Source organism: Branchiostoma floridae, chromosome 1, assembly GCF_000003815.2.
Source record: "Branchiostoma floridae strain S238N-H82 chromosome 1, Bfl_VNyyK, whole genome shotgun sequence".
NCBI classification, from domain to species: Eukaryota; Metazoa; Chordata; class Leptocardii; order Amphioxiformes; family Branchiostomatidae; genus Branchiostoma; species Branchiostoma floridae.
This window is the reverse complement of record NC_049979.1, coordinates 10,730,364-10,742,520: the sequence shown is the minus strand read 5'-3', so window position 1 is coordinate 10,742,520 and position 12,157 is coordinate 10,730,364. Positions and strand designations below refer to the sequence as shown.

Sequence of the window (12,157 nt, the reverse complement as noted above, 5' to 3'; positions counted from 1 at the left end):
CAGTACATGATGCAGTGCTCTTGCCCTTCCTTTTCCATTTCAAAGATGTACTGAAATCATATTATCCAATCATGATAATCATATCTATCATATTATCAAATCATGATAAGCAAATGCTAGCACCTCAGGTTAATACCCAGACAGGAAACAAAGACTTAAATCATTATCCAGACTGAAATCACAGCCAATCTTTCTTCACATTGTTCTTCACATCACATTTTGAAGAACCACCATCGCCCTTTCCGGATCTATAATGACCAATCACTTCAGAACGTAAGCTCGTGAGAGGTACAGACACGTGATAAGAAAGTTTTTGAAGAAAGATAGTGTTGGAATTCTAAAATTTGTACTATGATTAACCACTAGCACAGGTGAGCTTCCATGATGTTATGACCCAGTTGTGACTATAAAAATACATGTACATTGTAATACTACACACAAATCAAAAATGAAAAATACATGTTCCTCTTTCTCTCTCTCTTCAGTCAAGTTCAAAGAATTATACTTGAGACAAAGTGTCATACTTTTTTCACTACAGCTTGTTTCTATAGTCAAATCTGTCCTACCATGACTCAATGTGAGACATTGTGCACACAGTGCTAACCTTGATGCCTTCTATCCTGAAGCCCTGTGTAGATGTGGAGCTGATGCTCTCCCTCCACACCATGTACCGAGGTTTGGTGACAGCCTTCGCTGCGTTCTCCTCCTTGGTTGGCTCTGTGGGGTCGATCTCAATCATCTTCTGGTACATGTCTTTTCTCAGCTTGGGGTTGCTTCTGGCCTTGACTAGTTCATCCTCTAGGTAGGTCCTGATGACAACAATATATATGATAAGTCAAATAAGGCCTCATCCTCATCATGAAGCCATACTGCTCAGCTAGCTGAATAGACAGTATATCAAATGGTGTAGTCTTGCCATCTTCCATTCATCCTTGCACTGTCATCTCCCAACTCAAATGACATCTGGGTACAAACAACAGTTGTACAATAGATATACAAAGTAGATGCTACAGCAAGGACCCATCCATCCAATTGGTAATAATATTGCAGCAGCACTATGGAGCTACGCGTACATGTAGAGGATTATAATACTCTAGGAGGTGTGGAGCACCATGTAGCTGACTGCTGTCCACCACAGTGTCAGGGACTCAAGCAGCACTATAATCAAATACTGGATACTACTACATATCTACAACAATCAGCAGGGCCAGAATGAGGTCACAAAGCTATATTATGTATCAACCAGTTCATATATTGGCTAAAGACAGAACGGAACAGTACAGGACGCTGATAAAGGTTAGACAGCAAGTTAAATATAATGTACAAGAGTTACTCAAGCAACTGGATAAATTTTTCAAGTGGTCACACAATTCTGATAGCAACCGCAATCTTTTGTCAGTAAAGACTTTGAAGTCTAACAGGATAACCGCAAGTATTAATTGATATGTGAACAAGGTAAAAAATTGTAGCACAGCTCAATAGAAGATGAAGTTAATAAAAGAGAATATACTGATAAGTGCAGTATGGTAGTAGTCCTACCTGATGCCCATCTTACAGTCCATGACAGCAGGTGTGTCAAAGTCTCCCAAAAGGTCTTCCATCTCCATGAATTCTGCACAGATGAATCAAGGAACTCACAACAGGATCAATGGAATAGGATATCACAGTCTTATTCTGAACTGTCATAATAATAAAGGCCTGTTTTGCTGACGTAATACTAAAAGCAATTGCAAGAAAGTTTCAGGACTTGGGTAACGCATACGGAAGGCAAGAACTGTTCTGATACTGACACCTTTGCTTGTTTGTATGTCCTTGGTCACACATGTCATGACTGCAACAAATGTAGCCAAATAACAAGGCCAATTCAACATCTGCCATGTGACAACAATCAAAGCACTATTTTCTATTACTTTCTAGGTTATCATAACAAATATCCTGGTGGTTCTGTGAAACATCAAGGCTTCATACTTCTCAAAACAAAATTTGTGTACGTAGCAGTACTGTAAATGCCTCAAAGTTTGTATATTATGGCAGAGAGAAAATGGAGTGTGAGGAAAGTTTTTAAGTTTGCAGTTACTGTAGGATTACAGTAACTTTTTTGTACAAACACCGGTTTCAGATTCATGTGAAGAGGTCACCACAAAATCTGCAAACATAAAGCCACTGCAAAATTTTTACAAATTACAGTACAATGTACATCATGCTACACAGCACTGAATGGAACAACACAATTGCATCTGGAAAGGATACTTTCTCCGTCCCTCTCCACATCTCCCTTGTATTCTGGGACATAGGATCTCAGCAGGTCCCCCATCAGCTTCTTCAGACACTTGGCCTCTCGATTGCAGTGTTTCTTCAAGATGGTGCCTCCCTCTCCAGCCTTGAAGTTGCCTGTAAGATAATGCATGATTGTAAGTATCACTGTGTGTAACAACTGTCTCACTTCCGTACAATTTCTACTGAAAACAGTATTATATCAAGGCTGTTTCAGACCCCAAAGGTATAAAGAGAGATGCGGGGATGATCCAATGCGCTTGGATGAAAACACAAGTCGTTGTGAAACTGCAAAATTGCACTAGTATCGAAATAGCGCTACACCTTTTCAACACCAAATCAACTTGCCAGGATAAAGCATCCTAATGTTTTACCTATTACATGTTCAAAAGTCTTAAAAATGCTGTAAATGGCAGTGACAATCAGCAGTTGAGTGGCATGTTTTTACCACAAGACTGGCACAAGGTCTTGCTCAGTCATCCTTATTGCTACCTCACCTGCATGTCCTGCCAGCTGCACCCAGGGGTACTTCTTCTTAAAGCACTGAAGGAACGGCGACCAGTGGACCATGTTTCGAATCTTTCTCCATTGTTGAAGGGACTGTAGGGAACAAAAAAAATTGATATGTCTGGTTAAAAGAAAAGAATCAATGTTACACTTATGAACACATATACCTACATTTTGTATAACATGTAAAATGCGATTCCCACACTGAAATGGCAGCCACTTTCAACGGGCTGTTTTTGTTTTTAACATTTGGTAGTAGGCACTTTGATAAATCTTTTGCAGCTATTCAGATGATTACCTTTTTCAACTGTTAATACCAAAATATGAACATTTCGTGTCTGACAAATACTATAATTCTTAAAATTTTAAAGCTGGTTTGATGTTTGCGACCACTGTCTATGAGGTAAACCTTCATTGGAAATTTTAAACTGGTGCTTCCATTACTGTACAGTCAAGTACTAGTACTGTGAATCTAAAACCACAGTGAACGCTCTATGTTCTCCTTACCACGTAATTAAATCACCATGAACGCACAACCATTTACAGCTTATCCCATCAAACACCTTAAATTTGGCTCAATTTTATTCTAACAGCTCCAAAGAGAAGCAAAATTAAGTGGACCTCCAGCCCTACTTTCACTACCCGTCTCCAAACATACCCACACAAAGCTAAGTAAGAGTACATCCAGTTGCTAGGCAAAGTCGAACACAATACTGGAAAATCCAGCGTAAACAAGCAACAGCAGGAATAATAAAAATCTCTACCTGCTTGTCCTGATATCTACACTGCAACGCAGCGAACATCTTTTCAACCATTGGGAGCATCCTTTACTTCCAGGGCTGGCTAGAAATCTTCTGGCTACACCAACAGTATCTGCAGCAGGGGGGACCATCACAGGGCCATGCGATCAGAGGAACTGCCTGGACCGCTGATGTCACAACAGCCAAGGAAGTACGTAACCAAACCCATAGAAACCCGGCAGGAAATCCTCGAAGAGGGGAGAACGTGACCAAGGGGAGGTGCTGCCATGACTTCTCTACATGACCTGCCAACTAACCCAAGTCATTACTCATCACCACACATGCCAACATTACAATGAGAATATATATAGGTCCAATACTGTGGTGAAAGTTGAAAAATGAGTGGGTACATAAGTGATGACTTGACTAATATAAAACAAGAATAAATCAAGGTGGTGTACCACCCCTCTAAGAACAAGTGAAGTGCTCCCTTCCAAGTGGCATTCCTCCACGTCTACTGACCCTGTGTATTTCCTGGGTTCTATAAATAGCAAGCTCCCCTGGATGGGGTGAATCATACACCCTACATATATCTTATCCACATTATCACTGTGACTCGTGAACAGAAAAATACATTCTTTAATCCCACAACGTCCTGCTACAGGTACATGTACAATGTAGAAGAGGATATTAAACTAAAGGCACTGCAGAGCAGACAACCCCTGGTAGCTGACACATTCAACTGTGAGTCTACAGTTCCCACTTCTCAAACAAACACACGAAGATATGCAATTAGAAGAAACAGACAGATATGCACAATTAACTCAATGGCGTTCAAGACAATGATACCTTAATTCAGAATGAAATTCAAAAGAAGAAACTTAGATTTCATGGCAACATATACTATCTATGACTGATTGAATGAAAGTCCAGAGATGCACACATGTACATGTACGTGCCATCTTGTGCCTTTTTGATTTTAACTAACATATTCTAAGAATCACATGAGTAAAATTGCAACAAATTGAAGCAAAGTGGATTTTCTGCCTTCTTGATGAAATGTGAAGGCACTTAAACAATTGAATATAAAATATTGCTGTACATCTATGTCATATTCTGTACACTGTACTTTCTAGCTATCATGCAAGTTATAATCTCAACAATCAATACTATAGCTCCAGATGCAGAATCTAGTGACAGAATGTGACTTGAAACCTTGGCAAACACATTGGTCTAGTTGAGATAGTCATCAAGCATTGATTTACACACAATAGACTGCCGCAATGTCCTTTCACAATCTCCTTTTAGTTTTTATGATAACACACATCTATACCATGCTATTTCTGACTCCTCAACCCGTCAGGGTCGGAGAAGGTCATGGATTATAGCATATTTTTTGCCATTTACGTCATAAAGGTAGAGATAACTGTCAAACACTGTCTGTCAAAACATCCTGGAGGCCTGAGTCTAGGGGAGCTTTTATCAACACTAACTTGGCGTTAGCCTATGTTTAGTACATTATCTATTAACAGTTGCATTCTAAACAACAGATACCACAAACCCTGACGTATGTGTGACGGCATCGTTACATCACCATAACAACCTTGTCATAGAAACAGGGACTGACTCACCTGCCAATCAGTACCTTGTCACCAGTCAAGAAACGAACAAAAAACATTTTCCACCTATTCTGAGACTATCATAATGGTATTACATGTCAGCACCACTTCTACTGAAGTTCTAGTCAATGATATCCATGCCTTCATCTGAGTTGTGTTTATTACTAATTTTTGCTTCTCACGTATAAGTTTACTCTATATAGCTGTAGGTTTTCTGTTGGAGATTCAACAATGCCTTTGTTATACTTCAATAGTAATGATACTGCATTTGAAAGATAGTGTATTTGAAGGATTTAAGAAGATGATGTTTTTCCACAATAACCCAACTAACATGTTGTCTTAAGATGACAGCTTGCCTGTGTCAAAGTAAAGATGTGTTCTATGAAATACAAATGTGCAAACTACTGTTTACAATACAGCCAAAATCCTCCTGAAGCAGGATTCGAGTCCTTGAACAACCAGCCTATAAACAATTGTTATGATGGTACCAAATATCTTTATGTGACAACTAGTTATAGTCTTTGTTATGCAACTTCAAATACAAGAAAGACATTCTTTGTGCCAGAAAAAAACATTATGTCAGTGATGTATAACATATGCCATTTTTGTACCATAGATTTCAAGTTTATTATTGGCTATCTAAGAAATATAACCATCTTTGCAGATGATGGTAGCGCTCTGTTTACCATACTACAATGGTACAGTGTACATATAAATTATAATGTAAATCTGATTCAGCTTTTCTTGCCTCCTGTAACATTTCAATCTCATACCACCACCATTTCACTACGCCTCTTAAAAAATACCAGACTGTCCAAACTGTCCTGACCAAATGTGGTCCATATTGATGTATGTCAAAAACACTGGGCTGAAGTGATTAAAAATTTAAAGCTACATAAACTTAGTCACCACTTACATGTATATTGTACAGTTATCATTAGACTTCAAACAAATGATCTATTCCAATAGGTTGGGGCTTCAGTCTAAATGCATGGTAATGCCCAGGTATGAGTGAGTTAAACGACCGTGGTTCTCTAATACTAGTTCGTAAAAGCTATGTACGAAGAAAGTTGTGGATAAGGACTTGACAAATAAACACCTAAACCCATGACCAAACACTGGAAGGTTTATTAGTGAGCCATCTGTACACAAACCACAGTATATTGGACAAGAAATGCTCACATTGTGTAAAGTAATGGCTATACATTGACAATAGAAAACTTACAATGCCAGTCTTGCTTGGTTTTTAATAGGTAGGTTTTTGTTGTTGCTGTTATTCATCCGTCAGACCCAAAAGGAACATGACTTTTCAGTAACTCTGTCTCTGTAGATCAAGCGGACTGAAAATGATTGCTTAGTGACATAGGATGTAGTGGTACGGTAGTTGTACATCTGGCCCAGGTGAAAATAATAAATGCAATCATAAAACAGAGACCTAAACTTAAGTATTTTTTAATCTTTTGATAGGCAAGGGAAAGATTCAACTTACTTCATGACATTTCAAACCCATAGAAGACTAATATCAAGGAGATTTTGAAAAGATATTGGCTCACTTTGCTACTGGACCAATTATCCCCTATATGAGAGGGTAACTGAAGCTTTTGACCAAGTGTAGATGCATAAATGAATTTATTTCTATCAGTCTCAATAATTTTTCGACACATTTAGACATGTTTTTTCTATGGTTTGTACTTTAATCTGAAAGTCCATACTAGCTTCTCTTTTTCAGGATAATGTTGTCCAACTTTGGTGGCACAGATATGACCTTGCGGACATAGCATGGAGTGGAACAGTCCAGGAACAAAGCAGCCTGAGCCTCTCTGACGTCATCAGCGCGAAGGTCGTCCCATAACAAACACAGTGCAGTCCCCGAATAAACATCTGCTGACTTCAACATCACAACTCCTGCTGTTTGTTTGAATGATACAGTAGAAAATGACAGACAGTAACTGCAAGTCTCCACCACAGGGTAGCACTCACACCTCCACTGACACTAACAAAACAAAGGTACACCGATCACTCTATCAATCATTCACATGGTGTACACATTGCAATCATCTGTAGCAGCTTGGCTCTAAAACAAAACGAGGATTGATCGAACAGAAGTACTAAAGCAAGAGGTTGTAAATAACACCCACCACACCTGAGGCATGTGTAGCCAGTAACATTGGCAATGCACCAAGCATAAAGTCTGAGAATGTAAGAGGCTCTCCTGTCTGCTGTTTAAATGTCAAGGGTATACTTGCAAGAACAAGAATGTAATCTACCCCTTTGGGTTCAAGTACTGTAAATGCAGAAATGTTCGCGGTGGATTAATGTTCGCGGTTTTCGTGGCGGCCGCTTCACCGCGAATTTAAAACTACCGCGAACGTTTTTCCATAACAGTAAGAGTCTACAGTGCATGGTGCTACCGCGAAATTAAAACCACCGCGAAAAGTCCATTTTCCCGCTACCGCGAAATTAAATCCCCGCGAACTTAAATACATTTACAGTATCATAGAAAGGTAGCTGGGCAAATAGATTCTGGGACTCAGACGTGGGTTTTGTTTAAGCTAGGTAAAGTTGTCTGAGCCTAAAGTTGGAAGTTGCAGCTCCTTTTGTATAAAGTATCATTACAAGTACAGACTACAGCTTACAGCTTGAAAGTGACGGCTATTTTTGGCAGGGTAATTGGCCCTACCTGTGTAAGCGCTGTAATTTGTTCACTTCAAGAAAGGTTAAAGAAATTTTTGCAAAGAAAAGGTTCAAAACTACTGAATAAACTGAATAGAACCTAACAACTTACAAACTGCTATTTTTGGCAAGATAATTAAACATACCTTTCTACACGCAATACTGCTATTTTTGGCAAGATAATTGGCATACCTTTCTACAGGTATACCTTTCTACCTGTTCACTTGAAGAAAGGAGAAGGATATTTTTTGTAGAGAAAATGTTCAAAACTACTGAATAAAGTAGCCTGCCACTCTCTTGGGCCCTTCTGTAAGCAACTGAGAGAGCAGAGTAAACCTAAAAAGGCTGGCCCCCAGGCTTAATAAAAAGTACCTTACAACATAGAAGTAAGAATACCAACTTAAACATACCACAATCTGCTTATCGCCCTTGACAGTTTACATATATGACACCTTACATATTATACATGAAAGGGGACTTCAATGCAATGTACTAAAATGAAAGATAGCACTAAAACGTTAACATGGCCACTTCAACTGACACATGCTACTTGACCATTATTGAAGGCAATGACAAATAATAAATGATTCTTGCTACCTGCACCATTCTATATCATCAATGGATCATCAATGATATCAGATCAAGGGGTCAATTAACCTCTCCAACATTTGAGGTACCCAGCTGTCCCACAGTCAACCAAGTGTTTCTGTTTTGAGTTTTAAAGGCAATCTCTTGTGTAGCACCGTGAAAAGAGCGTCAAGAGCTGCTTGACATTTGCTTCAATAACTTGGCACAGTTTGTATGTATGTTACATATAGGAAACACTACTGCTGGCATGGTTGAAGAACCGGTTTCCCGTTGCGGATACAGGACAGAAATTTGGTTGAACAGATCACAATGGGTCAACAGCTAGCCTACATGAAGTCTTCCTGACCTACATGTTGATCTAATAGTTCAATACAAGTTTGTTCCCCAAAAATATTTTGCTACCCAAAAGAAAATCAAAGTTGGCAGTTGAAACAATCCTCATAATGCAAATTTGCTGAAAGGAGATACAGGCTACCACAGGGCCATGACAGCATCCATGGCCAAGGGCCAGGAGAGTATCAATGCTCCCAGAGTATCTACAGGCCACTGGGGTAGAAAGGCCCTATACTTGGGGAACTTGAGAAACGTTACCATTTTGCCTTTCATTATCTGCTTTGAGATTAAACAGTATCCCAGGCAGAACCAGAACATCTCTATCCATGACAGTTGCCCGGCCAGCTGACCTGTGTCAGCCTGTGGAAGCTAGGGGTCAGCTGTGTGGGACAGAACATTAAACATTTGCAGGAATACCTCCACCTTCCCAGCTCTCCCAGGGAATGATGACTCCTCAAGAATGCAGGAGCGGGAATGCCACAGGATTACCGCTGGGGATTAAATGCCAAAATCTTAAACAGAACAGGTGGCATTGAGTCTTTATATGCCTACAACATGAACATTCATAGTCTCTACCAGACTTAATGTAGCCTGAGTACCATCCTCCGTAGCAGGGAGCGACGACCGCTGGCTCACTACTTTCGCTTGACCGCTGGCTCACTACTTTCGCAAGCGAAAGTAGTGAGCCAGCAGTCACTACGGAGGATGGTACTCAGGCTAGACTTAATGTTGGCGGAAAAATAAAAAGCAAAAAAAAAAGAGGGAATTATATGCCAGAGTTGTCAGCTAGTCAGAGAGGTTCGGTATCCAGTTTTCGACAATTTCCCCACCAACCTATCAGTATGGAGTATGGAGACAAGCAGTAGCACATACATGTCTGTGACAGCCTGGCTGGTGAAGTGTTTTTATCATCCCCTGACAGCATGGTGCCTGTGTTAACAGGAATGTCAAGGAGTTGTTGATTTATAGTTTTTAAAAATTCATCACAATTTTTTGGTGGGTGTTCAGTCAAACTGCATTAGACTTGTGTATGTTGCATGCAAGTTTTTGTCCAATGCAACTGCGATTTTCCAAAGTGGGCTGCAGGCCGATTTGAGCTTCTCATGAATAAATAAAGGTTCAAACAAACAAACAAACAAACGATATGGAAACTACATGTATATGTACATGGAAACTATATCATTTTCATGTACATGAACACAACCAGTGATTACCACCTTGTGGTTATACACGTATGCAGCTGTGATGTGCTGCCTACAATAGACACATATTGTCTGTAACAATCTAAAAGGTGATTTTATGGGCTTGTAGATACATGTATTAGTATTCATCCTTAACTGCGGTGAAGCAGCATGAGACCCTTTCAAGTAGCTATGGTCGTGCAATGCAGCTACGTTATGGCTTGCATTAATGGCCAAGGACACCTACACTTCTCAAGCTCAATAAGTATGTTGGGTTCTTTCACGAGCAGAAGTTTGACTCTTGAGGCATGCACATAAAGCTGAAACAAATGGTTCTTCACCATAAGCTTCATAAATTGTCAAACGCACCCACATTGAAAAATCAGCTAACCATACATCCTCACCTGTCTTGGGTACATCTGCATGCCATCACAGAGGAATGCAGGTATTAGACGTAGCTTATGATTTGCAGTTTTGCCAAATGCGCCAAGGAACCTAGATTATCAAAATAAAAAGCTCAAGGGAACCTTATGTTGACACAGTTGAAACATGCCTCCTGTTCAAAGTTACCAGACCTGCTCTGGATCATGAGCCCAGAGCAGTAAGGAGGTTTCCTTAGTAACATTAAGTTCATCCATTGGAGAACAAACAGGCTTAAGTATACAAATATTCTAATTCTGTTCTTAACGCCCTGCAGGCTAGAGAATTGACGTCAATGGGTGCCTTATTACTAGGCAACGATTACCCTCCATTACCTCACGTCTCGTAAATAAAAAAATCAACAACAAGCTCCAAATCAAGAAAAACACATTAAACAGGTTTCTTGCAATGATACAGCAACTTAGTTTTGTCTTAGAGCTGGTTCTTCTTGCACACCTGAATTGTTTAAAGTGTTGAGAAGGAATTTAAATAACAACTTCAAGATCTGATAGCAGGTGAAAAGTTAAGACCACAACAAGGTAGACTCTAGCCTGGGTTCCATCCGATGACTACCTGGGCTCTGTGCACTCACTGCCCGGAGCTGACCATTGTGACTTGCCCATGCTGGTTGTCACCCTCATTGCAGATGTAATGCAATTATTTTCAGGGCAGCAAGTGTAATAGTATTCATAGTAATAACTCAGGTAGCCATGGGATGGTATCCAGGCCAGGTAGACTCTGCCTTAGGCTTGTCATGTGGCTGGTGCACTAAATGGTCTCTACTCATATCATAATTAAGACAACCCATACCCCTTAGGGTAACAATGACAGTCAGGAGAAAAATGATCTAATTCTAATTCTCCTTTGTTTGCTGTCATGGGCAGCCGGCAGCCAATTTTTCAGTTCATAACCCATGTTTTTAGCTGAGGGAACATATCCAGTTCACCGGCATTTAAGTTTAAGAAACAGAAATGAAGTTTTCTCAAGGTGTAATAACTGAAATTTGTCTGGATGTCAACATTGCTTAGAATGTGTTCTGTAAATCATGTACATGTACACAGCATTACATATGCGCAACAACATGTAACAGAAGCTAAATATAGTCCACAATATTGAAATATTCATCTTCATGATAGTTAGCAACTCTTGTAAAACATTAAGATGAATGTCTGAACAGTGCTCACACAGGGCTCGAAATTCCTTTTAAGAGAATAGATGCACTGGTGAACCAATGCCTAGAAATCCAGGTGCACAAAAAAATTGGGTACACAAGATAAGATAAAGTACCTGTCAGCAAAACAGATTCACAAACCTTACTGCCTCTCTTCAAAACGTGAATGTGTAATTCTATACCTAACTTCAAAATAAAATATAAATTTCAGGAATATTTTCTGTACTGGTGAACAATGTTATCATGACCCTAGTGTCTACATAAATATCTAGGTGCACTGCTGGTGTGCCCCCAGTCAAAAATTAGGTGCACAGCTAGCACCAATTTTGGGTGCAAAAGGGTGCACATGCACCAGTACTTTGAGCCATGCTGCACATGCTCCTTCATGTGTATGACAACAAATGAAACAAATTTTGTATTTCTTTAACTTTAAGCAAAAAGGATTGTCTACTACCTTCCTTTGGTTATTGATATAGGCACCAATTGTCTGACAACCATGCATGGGAAATTCCTCTTTTTAGATATTCAGAAATTTTAGATATTCATAACATTGTGGTTCCATCATGAGATGGAAACTGCAATCTTTCGTGTGTATGAAGCTAATTCTTCCATATTGAGCATGTAGACTGTACAAAGCAGACACAAACCAGT

The 12,157-nt window shown here is 39.6% G+C and overlaps 1 protein-coding gene across 1 annotated transcript in view; it reads right to left on the bottom strand.

Annotated features, from left to right (window-relative positions):
• LOC118430681 (inositol-trisphosphate 3-kinase B-like) overlaps positions 1–12,157 on the bottom strand; it is a 20,376-nt gene that overhangs the window by 3,477 nt on the left and 4,742 nt on the right. The window contains exons 2-5 of the mRNA XM_035841711.1: positions 2,772–2,874; positions 2,251–2,391; positions 1,540–1,612; positions 600–809 (exon numbers count right to left, since the gene is read on the bottom strand). Coding sequence (XP_035697604.1) covers positions 600–809; positions 1,540–1,612; positions 2,251–2,391; positions 2,772–2,874 — 527 coding nt within the window. The remainder of the gene's footprint in view (positions 1–599; positions 810–1,539; positions 1,613–2,250; positions 2,392–2,771; positions 2,875–12,157) is intronic.